This window comes from Pholis gunnellus (assembly GCF_910591455.1).
Source record: "Pholis gunnellus genome assembly, chromosome: 21".
Taxonomy (NCBI): domain Eukaryota; kingdom Metazoa; phylum Chordata; class Actinopteri; order Perciformes; family Pholidae; genus Pholis; species Pholis gunnellus.
Window position 1 is genome coordinate 18,115,994 of NC_136548.1, and position 26,401 is coordinate 18,142,394.

A 26,401-nucleotide genomic window follows, 5' to 3' on the forward strand; every position below is an offset into this window, starting at 1 on the left:
CCAAGTTAAACATAAATGTTTTAATGGTACTATTTACAAAAAACAAAAACAAAAACAAATCTGCTTTTTGATTAGGTTAACTGCTGCAACAATCGAACAGGTACATTGACATCTTGCTTAAACTACGAAAAGAAAAAACAGTGATTGAATGGCTGTGGCATCAAACGGAGGTGTAAAATGAAAACAACCAGTATTTTTTTGCATAGCAATTAGTTAATTAAGGTGAGAGGGGGAGAGGGGGGGGGGGCAGGGAGAGTGTAGTTATGACACAATAAAAAAAAAAAAATCCATCTTGCAACAGAGTAGTCTGGTGATCAGAGAGAAACTGTTCAAACAGCAGAAAATATTCCCTTAAATTGAAAAACCTGAGCTCGGGGGGGCTTCTAGCTGCTACAAGAGAAAAGAAGGGGAGGGGGGGGGGGGGGTAGTTCTGTTGTGTTTTATTCTGACCATAATTTAACTTAATACAGCAGCGACTGTACGCTGAGAGTGAAACTTAGCCGATGGTTCAATCCTCCCCCACGTTTCTGTTCAATCAGTGGAGTTCTCAGTGTGTGCCGTGGTGATAAGACTAACGTTAGCATGTTTTTTGCAGCATGCAGCAGCGCTTTACTGTAGGGCAAAGTGCTCAAAAGACACCCCGGCCCTCTCTGTGCCACCACCCTCTTTAAAAAAAAAACAACACAGCCCAAGATGAGTGAGAAGAGCCAGCGGGGCGACACGGAGCCGTGGACCGTAAAGGAATGATTTTTACTATTTAAAAGAAAGAAAAAGAAGAAGACACAACGAATGTGTTACAGACACAAAGAAAACATGTGAGGAATGAAAAACAAAGAAAAAGCAAAAGAACAAAACTAGACTTGGCAGTTGGAGAAGTGCTCTGGTGATTTCAGGCGACCTCTAGAGGGAGAAGAAGGAACCACATCTCAAATGTACCTGTTTATTTGGATGAGGAGGAGGAGGAGGGGGGAGGAGGAAGACGGGGGTGGTATTTTTTCTTGTTTTGTAATTTGTCACTCCACTAAAAATGTACATGGGAATTACAAGCAAACTAGTCAATAGAAAACACCCTTTGGCCATATTTTAGGAGTCCGCTACATAGTGCGCTACAAGTGTACACGCGACGTATGAAACACCACTAAGCCCCGCCCATGTACATTGTTTAGCCTACTACACAAAACAGTTTTTGTAACGTGTTGTTTTATACTTTTTTTTTTTTTTACATTTATCCTTTTTTTTTCCTGTGACAAAACAAGTGTAGGGAAAGGCTTCTATCTCCATAATGTTCACTAAAAACTGTGAAAAGTATTAGACTGATGTTTGAATATCAAACAACAGGAACCCATTTAATATTTTTATTCCGCTTTGAGGTTCTGCTTGTTAATGCCAGAGAGGAGCTGTGGGTGGAGGGGGGTGTGGGGGGGGGGAGACCTCAGCCTGTCAGTCATTCATCGGTGGGCGGTGGAGGCCTTGCTTTTGGGGCCGCTGTCGTCGTCACACTGCAGCTGCTCCATGTCGTCCGAATCCAGCCGCCCGAAGGCCGTCGCTCGACAACCCGAGATGCTGCGGATTCTGGGCCTGATGTGGGGGGGGTCGCTCTCCGGCTCCTGGGCCGGGTCCTCTGGCATCGGGAAGCAGCGCCGCTCCCACGGCGCTACCGTCTGTAAACGCCACACACACACACACAGACACACACACCGTTAGAACATGGCTGGAACATCTGCAGTAGATCAGGACATCACTGACGCTGCTCTAGTCTCTGATCTTTCATTGTAAACAACCAATCAGAGGAGAGCTAGTAACGTTAGCAGCACCGCTAACGGCTAACCAACGGAGGTTCACTTCAGTTACATTATGATGCCTTCAGGCTCTGAGTCACTTCCAGCTTGAAGTGGAGCTACGTACCCTCTCTTCGAAGGTGAAGTCCGGCGTGGAGCAGCGCGTGTCCTCGCTGGACAGCAGCCGGTGCGAGTCCCTGGAGCAGGGCGTGTCGGGGCTGGCCGGGCTCATGGGCGACGGCACGTGGCTGTAGTCGTGGAGCATGGGGCAGTGTCCCGGGTCGGGCGACGCCGGCTGAGGGGTGGGGGGGTTGGTGCCGCAAAGCAGCGGCGTGGTGCGCCCGTCCACGGACTTGTACGACCTGAGGAGACGAGAGACCGTCCACGGATAAACTTTAGGGGCCACGATCGGAGACTTTTAGTGCGTCACTGCGGTTAATGTGGTGGTGTTAAGTAGCTACCTGCTGCCCCTCCTCTTAGCCGGAGCCAGGGCCATCCAGGTCCAGCGGGAGCGCTCCTGGTCCTCGTGGGGCTGGTGGTGCTGAGTGAAGGCCGCGTCCGTCAAGTCCTCCACCTACAGACACACAAAGCACCGTCAGGACCCTGAACGCACGTTTGTGTGTCTAAGTGTGTCCACTTAGACACACAAACGTGCGTCTAAGTGGAAAAACACTAAAGTCACCCTCTTAGGAGGAAACTGTTTTAGTTATTAAATCAAACATAATCAGTCTAATAACCTTTGTAATTAAAGAATCATGATTCTTTCTGCTCTATGAACTGCTTCCTCTATAAAGATTTAACCTTGAAAGTGTCGGAGATCTGACCACCAGGTGTCACTGTTCACTCACAGACACACTGTACAAGTTCAGATTTTGTGTATTTTTGTGTCTTCTAAAGTGTATTAAATGGTTTATAGAGGTTAAAGTGAGCACAGACGTGTGGATCCTAATGAAGGACAGAAGACGTCCGCTCTCACCTCCCGCTCGTCCTCCTCCTCCGTGATGGGCTGAGAGAAGATGTCCACGGATCTCCACCTTTGCAAACGGAAGAATAAAACGTGAGATGATGGCGGACGATGAACCGATCAGAACAGGGTCTCTGTGTGACATCGTGCGGGTGTAGTTACCTGGGTGTGAGGATCTCCTTGTACTGCAGCTTCTCCACGCGGGTGGTGGCCGCCACAGACATGGGGATCACGATGTTGTTGATGTCGAAGGAGCTCTCACCTCGCCTCCTCTTGATAGGCTGCTGCTGGGGGGGGGGGGGCACAAATAAGGATTGTTCATCAATGAAATCATCACTCATTCATATCATTTATTGCTCAATGTAGCTGCATTGAGACAGATCAAACGTCTTAATCTGGATAATTCCCTTCACAACACGAGCATTTGGAAATGGTAGAATTTGGATGTTTAGAACTTTATTCTAACGATGACTCCACGGTTAGTTTCAGAACTCAGATCCTCTAATCGCAGCAGACATCGTGTCAGACGGGTTTCTCGTGTCTCTGGGATAATACTGACTGTTGACCTACTCGCTGCCTGCAGGCTTTTTGTTCCCCGGCACCTTTTTCTGCTTCAGTAACCGCAACAAACTAAACAAAACTCAAAAGAAAGTTTCAGTTTCGTTCGTCTTGCCCACACACCTGCTATAGCATGTCCACAGCGTCTTTATGTCGTTCGGCTTTATGTTTACAAAACATGTTTTCTACTTTTTAACAGTATTTCTTAGTGAGTTTGATTTCACTGAACTCTCACGATAGAGAAGTCAAGGACTTCATCTCATGTTTGGTGTCTTTTAAAGAGACATTTGGCTCCTTTCATGTGGATGTTCAATCAGTGTTGGTGGTTAACGTCGTCGAGTTCCTCCTCTGTGCTAGATCGACTCCGACAGCTGAGATCACAGCTGCAGAACCTGTTGTTCCTCCACCCGGTGACGTAGCTGGAGGAACGACAAACTATTTCATCTGAGATGAAGCGTAGAAACAGAACTTCTGCTTCTCTTTGCATCCCAGAATATGAGAGCGGAGGAACATTGTACGGTGGTTTTACTGCGCAGTGCATCCTGGTACATGTAGGCACTGACTAACTCAATGCAACACGCAAACACATTCACCATCAACACTGACTGGACATCCACATGAAAAGGTGCCGATTGTTTCTTTTTACACAATAATAGTCGGACTTGTCAAAAACACCAGTTTGGTCATTTTGAGACCGACAACCTTGAACAACCGACACCAAACGAAGTCCCAGTTCACCGTCATGTAGCGGGAAAACAAGCAAACAGAGAGAGTGTGGTGGTCCGGCGTTTCCTTACAGGTGTGCTCTGGATGCTCTGGCCCAGCGGCGTGGAGTTCTCTGAAGACGTGGACAGCTGGCGTGTGAGGGGGCTGTGGAGGGACGGGTGCATGTTGGCCAGCGTTGGACAGGGGCTGCTCGAGTCCATGAAAAGTTTAGGGGAGGCTGGAGGACGGGAGACAGACAGATGTGTTGTAAGAGGACTGATCGGTCTCTGCGAGTCATGACAAACCCTGTTTTCATGAGATCTTAAAACAGTATGCGACCCGGTTCTTTGACCTGGGCCTCATATTCACGAGGAGACTCACTGTCGGCCCTGTCCAGCGAGTGCTCTCTTAATCTCTTGCGGCTGTAGTTCTTGTCGTAGGGCCCTAAAGGAGTGGAGAGGCCCTGCAGCCGCTCCGTCTTGCACACGGCTTGGCCCTCCAGCCTGGCTGCGTTCAGAGCGCTGCTGCTGCCGCCGCCGCCCACACTGCTGTCCACCGTCCTCGGCTTCTCAGCACGGTTCTTATAGTGGCCCAGTCCTGCAACGCCAGGAACCAGTCACACATCATCATTAGACGAGGAGTTGATGCAAGTTTCTCAGAGCAAATTCAATTAAAATACTTAAAAAAGGGGACATTCATTGGACGTCTTGAAGCCCCCCAGACTCATGGGAGTCACTTCACTGGGTATGAAATGTGTGCAGCTACAATAAAAAACAGTGAAAGCTACGGTAGACTTTAGAAGAACTCGGGTTACTGCTGCTGGAGCTGAGCAACTAAAGCACATAACTTTGCCCTTCGGCATTGAGAAATAAAGCCGGCACTGGGAGAGATGCCATGGTGAAATAAAAACAACCTTCAATAAACTGTTACTGTGAAAAGCAGCAGCAAAAACATTTCGTCATAATGAGCCGAATTCTGAGATTTTATTGGGTTATTTATTCGTGCGATTATAGTTTCCACATTAAAGTCTTCTATATTCATGTAGTGTAACTGCGTAGACGTGTCCGGTGGCTCGGCAGCATCTGTACTCACTGACTGCCATGAGTGAGTTGGTGAACTTGTGCTTCTCTTTGGACGAGGACAGCTTGTGTTTGAGGGAGAGCTTCTTCAGCGGTTTGCTCCTCTCCAGAGACTTGGCCTGCCACTGGCTCTTCATCACCTGCTGCAGACGAAGGCCTATACAAACGTCTGAGGGAGGAAGTAAACAAAAAAGAAATTACCGTCTCGGAAAGATTTCAGCGGCGTGCGCGGCGGCCAAGTGTGCCATCTGTAGCTCGACATAAGCAATTCAAAACGGCATGCAAAATTGATATTTAACCAAAGGCAATCTACGACGTGGTGGCGTGCCAAGTCGTGTTTATCTCAAATGTGTATCGGCGGAATGCAACTGGGGAGAAAACCCGACACATTCCTTAATAACTAGAGAGAGGCCTCTTGACTGTGACTGGAACACGTGTTCGGGGGGGAACACGACACCAGATGTTTTCAGAATCTTTTCTACGGACTTCCTCTCTACGGCCGCTCCTTGTTCGTCTTCCCCTGAGGATGTGAAGTAGGAAACCACTGCGTAAACTGACCGTCGGGGAAGGAGAGGATGGGGTGGACGCCGAGATCCAGTCTGGACAGGCGCTCCAGGGTGGGCTGCTCGTACTGAGGGTCCTCTCTGGGGGTGGGCCAGCCACCGCACATCACACAGCTGGGGTTCACTCTGCAGCTACACTGGATGCAGCTGCTCCTCTGGGTCTGTGGAGGACGACACAGAACCACCTTCAGAATCCAGCTTCTACAATAACAAACCTATAAAAGAGATCACGCTTCATCTTCTGAGTGCGTCATTAAAGGAAACATTCCCTCTTTGAAGCGATTGGATTCATGATAAACTGCTTTTCACAAATGGTTCTGATATCAGTTCTTCTTGCAGAGCTTTAAACATTTGCTCTGTTGTCCCAAACAGAACATGTCGTCCTATTAAATGAAATCTAAAAAAGGACTTGGACAAGTAATTATATCATTTATTAACATACAATGATTATGCTCTCCTCAAAGACACAAGACTCCATTGATAGAAACCCTAATGTGACCCCGCTGATCATCAGGAAACACTTTCAACTCAACATAAACACAATAAAACTCACTTATCTTATGAAATAAACTCTGAACTCACACGTGTTCGCTGTGAACGTTTCCGTGCTGCCTCTCTCTGTTGTTAGCTAACTTAAATCTTTAGAAAGACGTCACATGTTTTCTGTAATGTTTAGTCTTCTTCTACGTGATAAACCAACAACAGGTACATGTCTTCTCTTAATATATAAACTATCCTGTGCTATCTCATCTCATTGTATTTAGTGTTTTCATTAGTGGTCATGTGACTGCGTCTCATTGGCTGTTTACACTATAAAAGGTGTGGCCAAAGGTTTGTTAAAAGCCTGATGAAGCCGTATAACGGTTGAACCGTGTCGGCTCTTTTAATGATTTACACTCTAATGAAGACTCTTTCCTTCCCCGAGTGACTTCCTGTGTGTCCTTCGGTTGAGTATACAGAGCAGAGTCTCTCCCCCTCTCTCTCTCTCTCTCTCTCTCTCTCTCAAAACACGGAATAAAAAAGGGTAAAGATCTCATCTTGAGTTAATCTGCCTCAGGCCCGTGTTAAAGCCTTGTACTTGGTACCGACAGTACAGGCTTCCTCTTCCTGAAACTATAAATAAACCGCGTAACAGATGAAATATGAGAGTGGATCTTGAAATCTCATTGCATTATGTTTCAAACTGACTCTCCCACAGACCTCTGAGCCACAGTGTGTGTGTGTGTGTGTGTGTGTGTGAACAATCGGCCCATGTTTCTATTTTCTGCAGCCAGAACTTGTGAGTCGTCACAAGGGTTGTTTCCCTTCTTTGTCGTTTGTCCCAGTTCTTCATGAATAAGTCAGCCGTCTGCTGTTTACTCAGCTCATTAAGTTAAGAAACTAAATCAGTGAGAACAACATCTTCCACATAGATCTCAGACTCGTCCTCTCACTCCCTTTGAACGGTGACAGCGCTGCGTGATTAAACGGTGATTGTGTGCACAGCGTTTGCTCACCTTCCCGTTGACGTTGGGCACAGTGTTGGGCTGAATGAGGCGCCGTCTTCGACAGCCGACCAGCGGACGCGTGCGAGCGGCGACACACGAGCTGTCGTAGGCCGACGGCTGCTGGTGCTTTGTGTCGGTGCTCTCTGCCGTCCTGGAGGAACAAAACAAAGCTGAATGAGCTCTCAGGCGTTTGACCCGTCAAGGTGACAGAGAAACACATTTTGTCTCGAGTGACAACCAAGTTAATCAGTATAAATCTGGATGTGTAGTCTCTCTGAACGGCGTCAACAGAAGTCAAGATGAATTAGACACCGATGGTTATCTTATAAGCCAGTTAAGTGAATTAATATTCAGGTATTTAAGGGTGAAATCCTCTTAATCTTAATCTCAGTACCGAGCCTGCAATTTATGATTATGATTTCATCGATTATTCTGCCAATCATTTCCGTGGTAAATCAGTTTTGTCTCTGAAATATCAGAAAATAGCGTTATATTTCAAAGACATTCAGCTCAACATCATACATGACAGAAAAAGAAGGCAGAACGAGTGAACATGTTGCATTTGTGACTGGAAACACTACTGAGAAAGCAGACTCTCTTGTGATCAGCTGTACCTGCTGAGGACGCCGTTAACGGGCTGCGTGTTTTGACCTTTCCACGGACCGGGCTCTGTGCTGGGGATGTGGGCGGAGCCTGTGTGGGCGGGGCCTGTGTGCTCCAGCCGCTCTGAACCGACATCCTGCATCGACAGATAAGACAAAGCCAGTGAGACTCCACCTCGTGTTAACCGACACAGCTTCAGAGACACCCGGGACATTAGAGAGGAAGCTACGGTAAAAAAAAGACGTCTGTGGCCGTGAATTATTAAAAAAAGGGCTGAAAACCGTATTCCACGCACGGCTGGGATCCTCCTTCACAAGCTTTCACTCTCAGATGAACAATATTTCATGGTCAAAACTCACGACACTTCACAGCCTCTTATTTGCTGTTAACGCAGATTATTCTATGTTTTATATCAATAATATAACTCAGCAAAACACAGTAGTCCACCAGGATTCAGAGGCCACACCTGCACTCAGACTAGAGCAGTAAACACACAGAGAAACAGGCTCATCCTGTAATACATTATTTGGCAATTATCTGAATATGAATGTTGTTCAAAGAGCTTATTACACATCATCTGATTCATTTTGGACCTGAGGGACAGATGAAAAAGAAACAATTTCCTGTGAACATTCCACATTTAATTTCCACCAGACGCTGTGATTGACAGGAACGTGCTGAACGTCTCATTGATTATTAAATATCTATATATAGATATATATATTAGATATCTAGGATTAAACGTCTACCCGCACAGACTATCAAAGAGCTGAATGAACGTTCGTTTAATCAAATATGTGCAGAGAACATTCACACACAGCTTTGTGTTTTGGTGAAGAAATCAGTTATTTGAGGCTCATTCTTGCTCTTAATGTTATTTATTACACATTAACATTAAGCACTAGTTCTTTAAAACGAGAGCTTCTTTCCTCCTAATGGCCTAATTTATAAAATCACTACCACAATAAAAAGAACAGGACATTCAGTAGTTTCTGCCTCAGTGAGATCTGTGAGACTCACTGACCACTAAACGCTGAATACTTGATACTGTGAACGCATCTTAAACTGACAAGCTGTCACAAATTAATTTGGTTGAGCCCCAAGAGACAGAACATGACCAGAGCACAGCTAGACAGGAGCACAGCCCTCCATTAAACTCCTTCACTTACCTGAGGATTTACAGGCTCCGCCTTCACTTCTGTCCCACCTGAGACGCCTCCCAGCTCCACCGAGCCCTGAAGACACAAGACCACCACAGAGTCAATACAAGACCACCACAGAGTTAACACAAGACCACCACAGAGTCAATACAAGATCAGTGGGTTTCTGCTCATTTAGTGTGTGAGAGTGAGAGTGAGCGACTGACCTTGCTGGCTCTGATCTGTCTGTAGATGTCTGTCTGTTGTCTGATGCGGTACTCCAGGTCTGAGATGTGAGCCTGGAGCCAGTTCCAGTGGCTGATGATGGCGGCTCGCTCCACGGTGTAGCGGCTCTCTGCTCGCTTCCATCTGAGGGTCAAAAAAAAAAAAAGGAGGCGTGAGCGCTCATGTTTAAAGAAAAGTCAAACAGATGAGATTCATCAACGTTTGCAGAAAAAAACCCACCATAAAATCCAACAAACTCCACCATAAAAAACACAAATGTAATGATTATTATATATCTTAAATACAGTTGCAACGATTAGTAGATTAATCGTTTGTCAGAAAAATAACTAAATTAATAAAATTGCTCGCAAATATGCCGTTTTTTAGCCTCGCAAATGTGAGGACGTTCTGCTTTTCTCTGTTTTACATCAATGTAAAGTGATTATTTTGGGTCTTTTGGACCGTTGGTGGAATAAAACAAGACATTTGAAGACGTCAACTTGGACCTGGGATTGCAATTCTTTCCCCTATTTCAGAGAAAATAATCAGATTAAATGATAAAGAAAATAAACATTGGTTGGGGCCAGAATTTCAGTCAGTTAAAGTGAATTTATTGTATTTGTAGGTCGCGTACAGGCAGGTCTGTTCCGTCATGAAGCATCCCATCAAGCATAATATAATAAAACATGAATGAAACACTTTAAACTGATCATTCAGAGCTCATTATCTGGAGAGTCTCTGAGCATTTCCCCCGTCAGACTGCAGAGGTCAGTGAATCAAAGCTCCCAGCGATGGAAAGTCTTTCTCATCAGAACAACAACACGACGAGGGATTGCATCACAAGCAGCGGAGGGAAATATTCAGGATTTTCATCGCACTGATTTACTCCGAGGCAAACGGTGAGTGCCAGCTGAGAGCAGACTACTCCATTTTACCAGTATGACACACGGAATGGGCATTTTCAAAAGGCAGACATGAGAGGAAAATGTCTGCTCTTTGCACCGTGCAGCAGCGACCACAGAGGGCGCCGTTTCATCAAAATACAGGCTGAACAATGAAGGAGAAAAATGACTCAGATGGCAGACAAAGATAGACCTTCCACTGCGCTTTCTCCTCTCCACACACACACCCGTCTCTGTTTTCAATTTTCAGAGCTCCACCAGCAGGATGGAGGAAGTGGAGAAGACATCCTGTCTTATTGTGGAGCCGAGCGTAAAAAGGAGACCAAGACGTCTCGATTCCTTTCCTTTTACTCGGCAACCTAGGGCTTCGTTCACTGCAATACAGCATCAAGGACACGGTTGCAAAGACAGCTGCAGCGTTACCTGCTCAGAGCACCGATAAACCAACGTGTGCTGCTCGTACACACTGGGTGGTGGTGGTGGTGGTGGTGGTGGTGGTGGATGTTTGTAAAACACTGCAACGCTCCTGAACACGCCCATGGCTGCTGGTGCATCAGATCAATGCCCTGGTAATCAACCCCCATAGCAACTCCACTCAAAGACAACACCGGGGTCGCACGATTCTACTGCACAAATTTGGTGCTGAGCCCCGAGTCTGTTTTGCCATGATTCACCCGGTGGTGGGTGGACAGCTGATCCACCAAAAAGAGAGAGAGAGCATATATAGGCCAGGTGTTCACGCCCTTCAGGGTGAAGTGGAAAATGATCTCAAGGAGATTTAAACTCTCTTTGACAGGGAAGATGTCCCAGCATGCATTGGCCTGCTTACAAACCACAAGTAAGGCCGTCAACCAAAGTCACAGCAGAGAGACAACAAGACACATTTACCAAAGTACTATTTAGAGGTACTTCCATTTTACTTTATACTTCTACTCTGCTAGAATGCAGGAGAAAATATTGTGCATTTATTTGACAACTTAAGTTAATAGTACAAAATACAATCTATTAAGAATTATACTGATTATATTGACCCACAAGGGGAAATTCACAAACAATATATATTTTAAAAAGTAAAGACTGGCCCCACATTTATCAGTAAGTGAGGTACACGAGTGCTTTAATAATTATAATCCAATAATATACATTATTCTTAACTGGGCTATTCTTCAAATTGAGTACTTTTTGGTACCAACAGTATATTTTGAGGCGAATCCTTTTTAACTTTTATTCTAAAAAAGGCAGAAAGTAGAATTTGTCACATGACAAAAGGAATATTTGTATGAGTGTATATAATCCTACTCATTGTGCCTTCAAAAGGTAAAGCAGCAATACCACAGTGTGGAAATACTCTACATTGAAAGGATCTGGGTGCTTCTTCCACCACTGGTAAGACCGGATAGAGAGAGAGGGGAAATGAAGGTTTTAAGGAGAATGTATAGCGCCGTGGATCCTCCAGGCCCGGGGCCGTCTGTCTATGGACTGATGTAGACTACACATACCAGGTGCATTAAAACGAATAACTGAAGGAAAACTCAAACTCACAGGGGAAAAAAGGGAAGCAGGAAGAGCTAAAAGTGCAGTTTAGTGAAACATAAACACACACAAGAGGCCTTTACAAGTGCAGTGGCCTTAAGGAGGAGTCAGTTAGTGGCATTGAGAAATACCACCCCCACCCCCACCCCCACACTAGGAGCTCCACCCCCCCTCTAACCAGGACACATTTCCCTCCCCCCACACACACACAAAGCACCAGCGGCAAATCACTACGGCCGTTGTTTGGTGGTTGTCAGCACATTCTCCATTGTGGTGCTACTCTGGATGCAGCACATGTGTTGTATGGTGCACCCCCGTACCATAGTATAAACATAGACCGCGTGACCCAGATACCCCCCAAACCATCAGGCCTCTGAGCCAGCTGACAGAGAAGACACGCAGGATGTTCCTTCAGCTCTTTTCATGTCCAAGTGAAGCCACAAAAATCATATTTCTATCACCATTTAAACGCCAAATCAAGTGCATTTTTGTCAACAACTTCAGCATATTTGTGCCTTCTCTACTTCACTGTGTGTGTTTGTTAGTACTGGAGTATTTCCTCTCCATACCGACACACAACTGAAGGAGATTAACGTTATGCTGTACACTCGATGTAACTCCCAAAGCTGCTCTGCCATTTTTTATCATCTTTTTCATCACTATGAGTACATGTTCATTAGAGCATGTACATGTACGTCTACTGTATATAGGAGGTATAAGTACTCCGAAACAAGGGCTCTGACATACTCTGAGTACATATAGGAGGTATAAGTACTCAGGAGTCAGACAGACATACTATACCTTATTCCAGAACTCCACTACAAAGACATTTGCATATTTATCAGGATATACTACTTCCGCAGTTATCAAATGGGAAGCCTCCTCAGGCCTGCAACATTATTCAAAAGCTCTCCAAATATGATACAGTTTTAGATTTTTCTGTTCCAAGTCATTGGAATAAGCACTCTATTTCAAGATGTGTTGAACGCACCGTCATGCTTCTACAGTAGCCCAGAAGGGACAACACAAACACTGGATCTAGAGAGATTTTCACGTTTTGATGTTGCCTGAAAGCCATTAAACTGCCTCTAAACAGCCCAAAATATGCAGTGACTTGTGTCCACCTCTGGTCCTGCGTTCAGCCATCTTCTGACACGTTTATGTACAAGTTCTAGTTGAAAGTGCAGCTTACATTTGTCCCGCTTTCCTTGTTTCATCCAGGTTTGGTGTGTCACAACTCTTTAAGTGCAGATGTTAATTAAAAAAAACTGGATTTTAAAGTCCGTGTTTTGCCCTGGCTGGGTCTCCAAAACCAAAATCATCCTGCAACAACAGTCCAACGAGTCATAAACCTTCAAAACTATGTTTACGGACCTTACAAAACAATTGTTTACACAAGGACATTAAAGCCAAGCTGTGATGACTTTTATAAAGGCAGTTAGTGGGTGCTGGACTAAACTGGATTATCTTAATTTGAGCTACGGTGCACTGTGTAGCTACATAGATTAAGACTTTTGTATTAGGATTAACAACACACTCGATATTAACTCCAATCATGGGCGACAAACAGACAGGACTAACGGAGACCAAATCTGACTCATCGTGTTATTCTCTGAACATTATGGAGGCAAAGAATGACTTTATCACACCCAATGTTCACATTCTGAAACCCGAGCTCCGTGGACAGAAATCCTCCAGAAGGAACAGGGTGAGGAAGCAAAACAAAGGCTCACATTCTACCGCTCCATAAGAAACCAAAAAATAAACAAAACCACTTTGCAAAAAGGCTGCTTCACAAACCATTCAGTCATAATTCATGCGTCGTAATAAAGAACAAGAGGGGAATCAGAGCGGTAGTTGTCATTTTAAATGCTTTGTTCTCCAGAGTCAAGGATTTTCAAAGAGCCGATAATCATCCAGACACTTCGGGAGAAACTGAAAAATATGTTATTTTTTCACAGGACAGCTGGTTAAAGTCAGAAACTGCTCAGAAGCCCGAATAGTTGAGCGAGAGGAAGGCCGACGGGGGGGGGGGGGGGGGGCAGGACAAAACTAGAGAGGGCAAATTCAGCCGGAGAGCTGCAGTCATTACATAAAAGAGAGGGGGGGGGGGTTGTTATGTAACGCCTGTGGGTTTGTGTTGAGGAACTAAAAACACATCCAGATGTGTCAAACGGGACAGAAACACACATATACATTCATAAATACACACGACTCAGACTGACAGAGTAATGCTGAGCCATAGCATGGGAGGCATGGAGTCTTGGGCCAGTTAGCCTAATTCACAGGCAGCCAGGCTGACAGGACTTTTTATGGTCACACAAACAACATGGACTCTGATCCTCTGAGCTGTAGTTTTTAATCATCAGACGGACAAAAAAAAAACTCCAGACCGTGGTGCAGATGACATAATTCCCGATAGTTTTCCTGATTCTGTCCATGAGCCTTTATGTAAGCTCTGAAGATTTCCTGTTGAGCATTATTGTTGCTTCAGAAACAACTGTTCCCACTCATTTCTCAACCTGCGCTCCATGTAACAATGTCTACAAGGACAGACATTTCAAGGGAACTCAATGAATGCATTAACTGTTATTTTTTGAAGACTTTGTGTCTGAAGCTAGCAGCACTAACTCCCCCGGCTGCAGGCCGTTGTGTCACATTCACAGAGCGACACTAGAGCAGAAAGGCCCTGCAGCATTAAAGCACGACAACAGATGTTGGCCGGCCACCTAAATCCTCTCTCTGAGATACGGGAAACCACGTCTACAGTGTGGATGACGGGATTAGTTGTAAGCAACAAGCGTTGCATCCAAAACAAGCAATCCAAATAGGTTATTTTCCACACGTTGAATAATTGAGGCTCTGCTGCCTGAAGAAGACGTTACATTGTCTGTAGTGTTGACTGGTGTAGAGCTGTAAGACATTAATTGGTAACTGAAGACAAAATTGTCAGTTTTGAAAATGTGGCATTATGGTTACACACACCCACCCACACACAACTTCCTAGTAGACTAACGTGTTCACATTGAGGGAAGGTTGCTCCTCTGCTGGTTTAGGAGCTGAGAACCTGTTTTCTTACTGGTTGAGCGGTGGATGATTATACAATGTGCATCAGACGGCTGCTTAGAAAGGCATTACAGAAGGTTTACGTGTGCTACCACTTTGCAAATGTTTGCTAAACCCCGTAAGTGATGGATGCTTCTGTGACGGCGACACAAAGACCTTTCAAAACACGGCTAAATCAAGACCTGAGCCAATTAAGGTTGCTCCATAAGCCTGGTTTATTATGCTAAAATTGTACAATAAACAAAACTCTTGTGACATAAAACATGGCTGAACGTGTTGTCAAGCGTGCTCAGGTGTGGCTCTGTTTATGAGAGAAAGACGACATTGGGTCACTTTAAAACATCTCGTATGTGGGTCAGAATCTAAAGATTATAATTACTGATTAATCATTAAAAGATTTCAAAGCTTACCGACACTGATGTCGTATTCATATGGTGGTGTAACCAAAAGCATTGAACCTAAATACACAAGCAGAGGCTAATGTATTACAGTATTACAGTAACTTCATCTCTATTACATTTAACCATGTAATACTGTAGTACACCTGGTCCGAAGAAACTTGTAATTATTTAACATTCTAACAAATCCAGCTTCATATTAAGTTGTACAAAAGCAATTTGTCTCATGTTTTGAGGTTTCCTGTCTGCACAAACTATCCCACCTATATACTATATTGTAACATGTAAAGCTGTGGCTTTAATATGATGTGAACATGTAGAAAGTGATATTTCTATCTGCTCTGTCCGCTATGTGTCAGCTCCTTTGTTAAGTTACCTCTTCGTGAAGGTTCTCTCTAGTACGCAGTGTTTCAGAGCGTCCGGGAACATGATCTTAAAAGGTGGAATGAAAGAAGTGAAGCAGTGATGTTGTTGTTGTTGTTGTTGACTTTGCCATAAGTCACAAGCTACAGAGCTTCCATGTTAATATTCTATTATCTATATAAAGTGCAGGCTCAGCCCTCACGCTAATCCTCGGTTACACAAACTAGGAAAAACGTTCCTTACTGCTGCCCCTGAACGCACCAGACGTGGGTCTTGTTTACGTGCTAAGCTAAATACTGGCGGAGTTCTGGTGAAGGTGGCTGAGCTTGAGCACCCAAATATGGATACGATCCGACCGGCACCCCCCCTGGCTTAAAAGCTAACGTATGGAAGCATTTCGCTTCTTCTTCAGTGAAGCGAACCACAAAGTAAATTCACACTTTTCTTTGTCGTGGATGTGCGCCCCTACTCAGTGATTTGAGAACCAGAGCTTTCACACTGTGTGAAAACATTCATCTCTACGTGTTTCACGGACACAGCGATACTCTACAAGCAAACCAAAGCGAACGTCGTGGAGTCACTGATCATGCTACAGGATGTTCAGGCATCCAGGCTGACATCAGGAAATATAAAGCTAACATGCACACTTCAACATCTGAGAGCAGGCCTAACCGAAAGATTCTGTTTTTCACATTTGAAGCTCTACGGTTTTCAAATGAAGCTCTGAAAATATGATTGTTATTGTGGGTGTATAAATGTTATTTATGGTGCTGTTAGACCGCCCCATTTAATACAGGTGTGTGCATCTAAACACCAACAAATATGGAATAAAGCAGCATATTTCCTACTGTAAAAACATATAGTCTTTTAAAGAAAGGTAGACTTTTAGACAGAGAGCGAGTGGCAGAGAGAGGGGAAGAGATAGTGGAGGATTACATGCAAATATAATAATTTGAATGTCAACATTATGATGAAGCAATAGTAAACTATTTGGTACAGCCATGGCTATGGATATGACTTGGATTGAGACCCATGGACTTATTGCTTAACCATTTTAAATAAAATGTTCTCTTGTATAAATTGCAGAAAGCTGAACCGGTTCTAATATTTTTAAAGCTCCTAGGATTGTCCTACACTAGTAATCACACCCACAGATATACAGAGGCCTATTTTTACGCTCTGAGGACTGAGCAGTTGCTAACTCAGTGACTAATGTTGCAAGAAGCTGTACCTGCATCCCAATAAAACACATCACAATGCTCGGCTTTCATGGTAAAGCAGGAACAAGATGAGTCACTGAAGCAGACGATAAACTGCAGCCTGTAACCAGCAGTTTTTCCTGTTTATTTAAGGTCATTAAAGAGGGAGCGCAGTCCAGATTAGAGAAAAATGCAGCGATGAGGAGTCATATTCCTGCTGGTAAATGTGTATTTCAGATGCTTTCTCGTGTACGGAACTACATCTAGGTCATTCTAAACGCACCGTTTAAAAGCCAACAACCACAGCTGGCTGCCTCTCATCAGAGCCGGAGCATGAGTAAAATAAAACACTGCTTGATAATGTACGACACAATCATCTGTGCTGAAGTATGATACGCACAACCATAAATAAATCCCCCATTCATGAACACGTTTATGGCCCGTGATTGATGCAGCCTTTCACCGTGAGATATTTACGAGGTGTAATTATGTAAATACTCTATTCCCAATTCAATGAGAACATAGTATTTCAAATGTCTCCTGTTCCAGGTTGGACCATCATGACGTCGATGACCTCATTCATAAGAAGACTAAAAGAGATTCACTAAATGTGGAAAGCACCTCCAACTTCTACGGGTCTCCATTTTCAAAACCCCCTCTAGATAAGTACAGCTTTCACTTTCGTTCAATTAATTATGGGATGCACACGTCATGTGATATCAATGATCACTTAGTTAGAAATAATAAAGAAAGGCCTGTATTGCCCCGATGTGTACTTTTATGACTAAAGAACACAAAACATGTATATGAAAGAAGACGGTGTTGTCTAATGACTAACTTCGCTGTTAGTCCTACGTATCTTAAATATAATGAGACACTCTTTGGGTCAACTAACCTCCTCATTGCATCATTTTGGTCATTTTCTATTTGTAACAGTAGTAGAAGTCTTGATTTAGTTATGACTCAATTCAAAACAAATATAATATAAATATGACTCTGACTCCTCCTACAATCTCAGACCACATAGATGTAGCTCACTGTCCATGACGAGCTAAAGATCACAAACTGCTCCAACACCGCCGTTGACCTAAAAGACAGTATGAATATATTACAAGCAATGTTTCTACTTTTGGATCGTGCATGTCAGACACACCCACACACACACACACAGACACACCCACACCCACACCCAAACAGACAGACACACACACACACACACGCTTCCTGTTAGGTTATGAAGATATTTAGGTCAAAGGTCTAAAGTGAACGCAGGAAAGGATAATAAAAATCTGTGTTCTTGGCTATGGTTGTTAATAATCTACCCAACCCTACACAGGTCAGTAAGTCCATTTAACGCTGCTGACCCACCCGCTGTACACCCCCCCCCCCCCCCCCCCCCCACTCCAAACACTAATGACACAGAAATGACTACGCCTATATCAACTCCTCATGGAATAAATGTGCATGCTCCTACATCACAATAGAACGCAAGTAAAAAACAACAGAAAGACCCACAAGTTTCTACAAAAAAAACACTCGGCTACGTTTCCTCGTTGGTTTCGGTTTAAATCAAAACATTCGTCGGCTCTGTGGGTTGTTGCTTGTTGGCTCTGCAGATAAACGGAGCCTTTGGTTTCAGCTTCGACTCTACAGCTTTTTTACAGTCCAACCCGGCCTGTGGACGATACCACCCACACATGGTATCTCTACCCCTCCCTGGAGTTTGACCCAACCAACTACCGAAGCAGTTATGATTGTCATTAGCACCTGCTAAGCCTGAGCAGCATATTGCAGGGCCCAGAAATACAGGGACTTTCACAGGGCAGTTAAAAAGCACTAATGGAAATATGAGAGTAATGAGAGTTACATGTGTGAAGTGACACAGAAGCATATAGTCGACTATGAATTAATCTTATTGTAGAGTTTCCCTATGAAACCTTTTTTCACATAATTGCTGCTTCGTCTCGAGCTCTACATGAGCTCGCTGTACTTACATTTTGACATGTCGCTGCTCAATGTCCACCCTGGTCAGCTCCTCCTCCTCCAGGTCAGAGTCTCCTCCGGAGCTACTCTCCGTTACGTCCGAGTCAAAGGCGCTTTCTGCAGAGTGGAGGTTGGCCGAGCCGCTCAGATACAGCCTCTCCAGCTCCAACGGCATGGAGCCGCTTTTCAGGAAGCGACCGAGGCCGTCCCTGCTGTTTGAAGAAGAAGAAGAGTGGCGTCCGGTCCTCCACGTCGCCGTAGGGGGGGTCGCCGTCTCCGACTTGCGGTTGCTGACCAGAAGCCGGTTGAGAGCCGAGTCCAAGAAGCCTCCCAGCTGCTGCTGGATGTGCCGCTCCACCTGCTTGGCCTGCACGACCTGGAGACGTTTGCGCAGGCGCCGCAGCCGGCTTTCGATCTCGGATTGGCGGCTGCTGTTGAGAAGGGTGCGCTCTTTTACGTGAGTGTCAAGGCTGTCCGAGGAAGAGGTGAAAGGTAGAGGAGGCTGAAGTATGCAAGACGGGGAGCCCTGCTGACTGCTACCGGGTCGCTCCCTATCAGAACCCTGTGGCTGACTGGTGGACGTGTGAGAATCAGCCTCCTCCAAGTTCACCTGTTCAGCGGGGTTAGGGTTGTCGTGGGTAAAGGGGGAAAGTGCATTAGCCTGGAGCACTGGTAGTTCAAGGTTTTTACCGTCTGTATTTTGAGAAACCCCAGAGGAATGCTTCTGTTTAAGGGTTCCTTTCACCGGGATGTGCCCCGATAAGGTGGCCGTCAAGGTCTCAGAATCCAAGGGCAGGTTCTGGGACTGAGAGTCTGTGGTGGTGGCGGACTGCTTGTCACCGTTCACCGCCACCACGCAGCCGGGGCCGGACATGGTGGCCAGCTTCTTGGCCAGGCCGTTGACCGGCGCCATGGGCTGGTCACCTCCGTTAGTGCTGCCGCTCATGAGGCTTTTGAGCTGACTGCCGGAGAGTTCGATCGCCTGCCTCTTCCTCAACAGGAAGTCTCCTCCGCCGTTGAGCACGGAGCCGGGCAGTATTCTGTGGTTCTTCAACACGGACTGTTTGATGAGGACACCTTGCAGCTTGATTGACTCCTTAGTTGACGGGACAGGTGTCACATCAGAGCAGCGGTAAGAAGCCACCAGCGGCTGGAGCTTTGCCTGAGCCACAGAGTCGGCTTGAGGCTGTTGCTGCTGCTGCTGTTCCTGGTCTCCGACGCAAAAGTCAAGAGGGCACTCGTCGGACGCGGCCTTGCACTTGGCGGGGCCGCCGCTGTGGATGAGGATGTTGCTGGCGTTACCGTTGTTCTCTGCACTGGCCGGTGAGAGACTCGAGGACGGGGCGGCCAGTTTGAAGCGGATGTGGTGAGCTTCGGCTGGGGCGTCGGTGAGAGCGGGCGCCATCGCAGCCATGCAGTGCAGAGGGACGGGCACCGCGGCCTGCTGCACACCACCCGCTTACTGCCCCACCTGAGGACAGCCTGGACGGGACGAGGACAAACGGACAAGAGAGGGGAGACAAGGAATAAAACATTAAACTACATCAAATCCTGATCCTAGGTGGTGTGGAGATGTTTTCCCAGGTAACATTCAAAGCCTTGAACGGTGATGGACCCGAAACCACAGAGTGTAAACAGACAAAAGACACTACCCTAGAACATGTTTAAATATTGATTTAATACTGAAACCAGCAGCTCGACAAGAGCTGAATTTGTATTAGTGCACTCAGATTTATTCAGAACGCAAATCAAGTAATGACTGTTGACTAAACATATTTTAAAGGAAAGGCTGCAAGGAAATCATTAAACACAAATGGTATATCAATAACGAAAGATAATTTCCTTATAGAACCGGCTCTATAACATAGAACATACAACTGAAATACTTGCACTACAGGTTCTGTAAGCTTTGAGAGGGAGTGGAAATGTACTAACCAGCACCTAAAAGAAAAAGGCATGTGGCATTTCTAAAATATGCGTTTTCAGATATGATCAATGAAAACGCAGAAGTACCACTATGGGTCTTACAAAGCTGCGGCAAATGCAAACAACTAATAAAGTTAAAGGCCAAGTCAAATGAACTGGTGTCCGTTGACATTTTGTTGACCTACTGGCTGGAAGTGTTGCTAAAAATGAAGAGAGGCAACATCTCAGATGATCACATTCACTCTCGTGTTTCTCACAAAACTCCCAAAAATGTTGTATGAAGATATTGCATTTATCTACAGAGGCCCTAATCCAAAAGACTTCAATAGAGTCCCAAAAAATGACTGGTATGCACTGACCTTGGTGAGTGAAACGCTCCTGATACTGATGGAATAACACCAGACATCTGAGCTCCAATAGATAATTCCCACTACACCCATACTCGTGTGAAACAAGCCTTCATTGTCACTTACTTACACGGCTCTTCTTTAAAGAAAATACGCTTTAGAAATGAGATCTGGTGGATTGAAGAAACAGGGAAAGCCGATGCAAATCGCCCCCAAAAAAACCCACTGCCCTACATGTGATAAGTCCACACAGAACACTGTGTAAAGTAGGTGGATTTAGGCCCAAAGCATTAGTCCACATAGCACATGATGTCATCCTGACTCCTGGTCAATTTGAAGCTGAACCACCCAATTTCACCCCCCCCCCCCCCTCAATAAGAGTGCCTGGAAATTAATCTTTAATTAAATATGTAAAAGCACTATTTATTCAGTGGTTCACATGTCCTTCATACAGATTGCCTATATGTCCACATTATATGTATTTAATAGGAGCCTCCCTTCAAATAAAAGGAGATAAAAGCGAGCTGCATCCCCGCGTCTCGTCTGCAGGCTCAGATGAATGAGGGCTCAGTATTTCACCGCAGTTTCTAGTCACTACGCCATGTTGGTATTTCAGAAGCAGATTATTATGCAATTCATCTGCCTAAAAAAACCGCCCATTCCACTGTAAACACACAGAACTCGTTCACGCCATATAGAGAGGACAGTAAAAGGAGTAATGTTAGTAAATAGCGTCGCTATAAATCAACATGCATTGTGGCACCACAGAGTCTCTGTCTGGAGATAGAGATGCGACAAAAAAAAAACCTTAGCCAACCATAACGTAATCACCAAAATGTCTTCCTGGTGTTTACAAAAACACATTGGTGCATTTAAATAAAATAAAACGGCCATGCTGGCGTCCCTCGTTTATATGCATACGAGGTGTGATATTTCGTAATATTTAATTCTCACTAGCTTCCGCTGAAAACCACAGATCGGACCAGTCAGTGTGTTTTGTATCGAGTCCAGTAGTAATAATAATAAAAATGATCAAAATGATAATAACAATAATCAGGAACCACCATCGATCCCCCACATTAACCAAATCTCCCCAATAACCGAGCAGATATATATCTTCTCTAAACCGTGTCACTTTACACACTGCGTGTAGATTAATGCGCGTCGCTGCTGGCTAACGTTAGTTAGCTCGAGGAGGTAAAAAGCTGCTGATGCAAGAAACACAACCTGCTCGCGAAGCTAGCGCGTGCGGATAACCCATAAAACCAACTGCAGTGAAACGTTTCCAACACTCATCACATTAAGGGTCTATTTGCTATTTTTTACGTTCAACTTTACGCAAAAAAAATCTAGTTGTTTGTCACTGACTACGTAACATACGCTCAACATCAGTGACAGTTTAAGCCCCCCCAAAACGACCAAAGAGATATGTATCAAACGTATACAAAGGGTTTACATCCGGGTACTGTACCGTCCATAATAACCAGAGAAACACCTCACAACTTATCTTTGATTATTGCAGAGCGTGAGACATGGTGTGCATTGTGATTAGACTACGGGAATAAAGACAGACAGGCCTGTTGTTGCACACGGCCGTGCTTTGATACGTTAGCTAATCAAATAGTGGGTTAAATGCACATAAATGTGTGAAGTTTGAGGAGTAGACCCTGTCTGTCTGTAGCTATAGCTCGCTAACAAAGAAAAAGGAGGAACCTACCACGTGACGAGGTTGCACACTATCCGAGGGAATTTCGGTAACAATCCCTCTGCAGTTTTAGTGGAGAAAAAAAAAAAAAAAAGACCCGATTGAGGATCGATATCGATCACTCTGCCATTTAGTAATATCCCCCCCACAAAAAAAAAAAAAAAAAAAAAAAAGAGGCCAGATGTCCCAAAAAAAAGGCCCAGTTTGACGCGAGCCGCTCGGAAGTCTCGTTCCGGATTCAACGATCTACACCTTTAGCTCGACCAGCTAGCTTCAAGCTAACGAGCAAGCAGCAAAAATATATAAAACGACAAGGCCGCAAAAACACTCCTTTTCTACCGCGCGATTTACTTCAAACGTGGCCGATTTCTCGGTAATCCTTTACCGGGGGAAAAACGCGATTCTCCGTAAAGCGAAGAGGGTAAAATCCAGATGGTGGGTTTTTTTGTCGCGAGCCCTTTTTCTCTCGTTTTTAGGGAGAGACGCTTAGAAAATGGCGGCTAGCTCCTCTCCCTCGGATTTGTGAGTCTGACAAACAGGAGGGCTGTGTAGTGTGTGTGTGTGTGTTGCGTGCTTGCTGGTAGGCGGGAGACATTTCTCCTACTCACCACTAGAGTAAAGGGCAGATAAGAAACGACATAAAAAAGCTCAAAAAAGAAAGAAGATATATATCACAGGAGGGTGTTTTGTGTCTTTGAAACAAAACATGGCGCAGTGATATTTAAGCACTAGTTAGTGTTAAACGGTGCTTGAACTGGACGTGTTACCACTGCTATATATATAATATATATATATATATATATATATATATATATATATATATATATATATATATATAATATATATATATTATAATATATATATATATACACGACTCCTCCACCAGTAAATATCGTATTATGCTTCACTTTAACCACATTTCTTTATATAATCCACATGACAATGTACTGGTTTTCTCTTCTAAATAACTATATTATGATTATAATAATAGTATCGTTATGCTCCCTTTGAGAAAAACTAAACCGAGTCGAGACAGTCCGGCTCTGTCACTTTTAACAGGAACTAGACCGCCCACCACAACAGCAACACTGCCTCTCAGTGGCCACTAGAGGGAGCTCTTCTGCAGCCATAGCCCGAATATAATACAGCACCATAAGGCCTGTAACAGCAAGGGGGGGGGGGGGGGGGGGGGGGGGGGGGGGGGGGGGTTTTGTACAAAACACTGTTCACTAAAAACTACAGGGGTCGGAAATAAATAGAAAAGAAACCATTATTATTGAAGTTTATACATTGGCCTTTGAGATTTTGTTTTTGTTTAGTCTGTGTGAGAGGTTGTTGGTTGTGTTTAAGTGGATTAAGATGACATAACAATATAATATATTGTATAATGCACAACAACAACACCACAATCTGCAGCCTCAGAGCGATATAAAACATGCAAACATTAAAATAGGGCTGGGTGTTGTTTTGTATTCATGATACTAATGATATTATGGTGTGGCAGTGGTGGGGATGTTGTTATATTACATTTAGTAATTTATAGATCTCTCCCATTTTGTATACGTGTTACATGTTATAGGGACAATAAGTACTTGTGTAGGTAGGTATAAATATTAGTACCTGTGTTCATTAATTCAAGCAATCCTTAGAGAAGTTATTTTTAAAATACTGTTTTTCGCTGCTCTTTGTAAAGATCATTGAAATGTTTTGTTTCTCGACTTCTTTTTCATTTTGTGAATGTTTATATTCTGTGACTTTTAGATAAACACATATCTATTACTTCCTGTGCACTAGAAGATTCTCAAGAGAGATGTTTTCAATGATGTGTTGCGTCATTGTTTGTGACTGTTGAGTAATCCAAATGAATGCAAACCACTTATTTCTTACAGGTCTATCAGACCTCATTCTCAGTGTGAATGAGAGAGAGAGCACTACAATCAAAATCTGCCTGTTCTGAGAATTATTTAAAATTGATACCGACATAAAAGTCTAACTACAAATCTCAGGATCAAAGAAGTGATGTCTTTGATAATTATTCCCTAAGATATCCTCCATTTATCCGTGTCTTGGTAAAAAAAAATCCATCCATCCCAGCAAAAAAACGTTGATGGGATGTGCAATATATCCAGCACGTTCTGTCTGAAATACCTCCACAATGATGCAGTTATATCCGGTTTAGATGCACCTCATTGTGCCTCCTTCCCAGGCGAAAGGTCCGAAATAAAACACTCATTTCAGGCCACAAGTGTCCACAATCTCACCCCTGAGACTACTATTTAGAATTACCTTTATCTTCATTGTTGAGATCCTCCATTCAATAATCCAAAGGGCCATAATTCCAGTTACCACACATGAAGACAACATGACACCTAAAAATAACAAAAAGTGTACACAAACAAATATTAGTTTATTCAAACTCTTCGGATGACACTTTTACATTACACTCACATTATACTAGTTTAAAGTACTGTTATCTCTTTGTTTGTGCATTTTAATATGTTTATTATTTTTTGCAGTGTGTTGATTGTGTAATGTTATGCACTATCCACCATGTGAAATTCCTTGTAAATAATAATAAAATATATCAGTAAATAAATAATTATTATAATTATTGTATTGTAAATAAAGAATATCATATATTATTAGAATTATTGTACAATACATAAAGAATATTATATATTATTATAATTATTGTATAATAAATAAAGAATATTATAATTATTGTATTGTAAATACAGATGAAATATTATAATTATTGTATTGTAAATAAAAACAATAATAATTGTTGTATTATAAATAAAGAATATTACATATTATAATTATTGTATTGTAAATAAAAACAATAATAATTGTTGTATTATAAATAAAGAATATTATATAGTATAACTATTGTATTGTAAATATAGAATATTATTATAATTATTGTATAATAAATAAAGAATATTATAATATAGTCAGAGTTGCTAACCTGACTCTCAGGGCTTTTTTAATTTATTTTTTACGTCCAGCTGGCAAGCTAACGCTAACTAGTGTGCTAATGTTAACGTTATCATTGCAAATTCATAATGAAAAAGTTGTTTACATGTTGAATAACGTTAACACTGAGCTCTTGAATACACAAGTAAAGTTATGATGAGGTGTGTTTCTCTATGGACCAGAATGCGCATTGCCAGTGATTTAACGTGATAGACTTAAACAGTACTTTCCAGATGAGAGGCTAACGTTAGCCCAATGCTAACGTTTGACGTCGCGAGCTAACGGCTAAATAACAAGCCAACTTAGCTAGCGGACTAAGCTAACGCTAGCTTTAGCTTGTTTCATACTGACTTCTCAATGACTGCCGTTTCTTTTCTTTTTTGGGACAGAAAAAGTGTCCCAAAAAAAACCCCAACCCGCTCAAATCGAACAGCCGATAGTGTTTAACCGCAACGATTCGTTTCTCCGACAAGCGTTCGTTAATTGTAGAGGAAAATAAGACAAAATCTTACTTACCTGCTTGTGTTACTAACCGTTTACGACTTGATAACAACCGTCCTCCTCTGCGCTCCCATTGGTCGACGCTTCTAATCGAGGCTTGCTATTGGCTCCCCGCGGCAGTCCGTCATAGCAAATGCCCGTACAGCGGAAATGTGGGACGAAAGTTCCAAAAATATAGTTTTATGATTAGAATACGACTTCACAACCTCCACATTAATAATAAAATGGCTGCTTTCAATGCACCATTACATGAGTGTTGTTTACACCGCATTGCATGCTAGCTACTCAGTCCAGACTGGTGTGTTTTTCACTCAATGTAACTACAATATCTCATATTTTTACTGCTTTGTCTTTGGGACTTTACCAGCAATATTAACCTCTCTATTTCTCAACACGCTGTA

The 26,401-nt window shown here is 43.6% G+C and overlaps 1 protein-coding gene across 3 annotated transcripts; it reads right to left on the reverse strand.

Moving 5' to 3' along the window:
• On the reverse strand, window positions 1-26,038 carry LOC306713143 (KAT8 regulatory NSL complex subunit 1-like). Of its 3 annotated transcripts, none has more exons than XM_079182762.1 (16): window positions 26,016-26,038; window positions 24,810-24,892; window positions 18,557-20,027; window positions 9,104-9,245; window positions 8,907-8,972; window positions 7,749-7,873; window positions 7,144-7,285; window positions 5,643-5,808; window positions 5,098-5,253; window positions 4,387-4,602; window positions 4,098-4,243; window positions 2,905-3,026; window positions 2,755-2,812; window positions 2,240-2,352; window positions 1,906-2,140; window positions 1-1,661 (listed from the first exon to the last, which is right to left on the reverse strand). In XM_079182762.1, exons 3-16 carry the CDS (start codon window positions 19,957-19,959, stop codon window positions 1,449-1,451), a joined length of 3,303 nt encoding a protein of 1,100 aa, XP_079038888.1. In that variant the 5' UTR covers window positions 19,960-20,027; window positions 24,810-24,892; window positions 26,016-26,038; the 3' UTR covers window positions 1-1,448. The 3 variants fall into 3 exon arrangements, with proteins under 3 accessions (XP_079038888.1, XP_079038886.1, XP_079038887.1); XM_079182760.1 differs by having other exon boundaries at window positions 2,905-3,029; XM_079182761.1 differs by lacking the exons at window positions 24,810-24,892; window positions 26,016-26,038 and adding an exon at window positions 22,536-22,982 and having other exon boundaries at window positions 2,905-3,029.
• Between the last annotated feature and the right edge of the window lie 363 nt (window positions 26,039-26,401).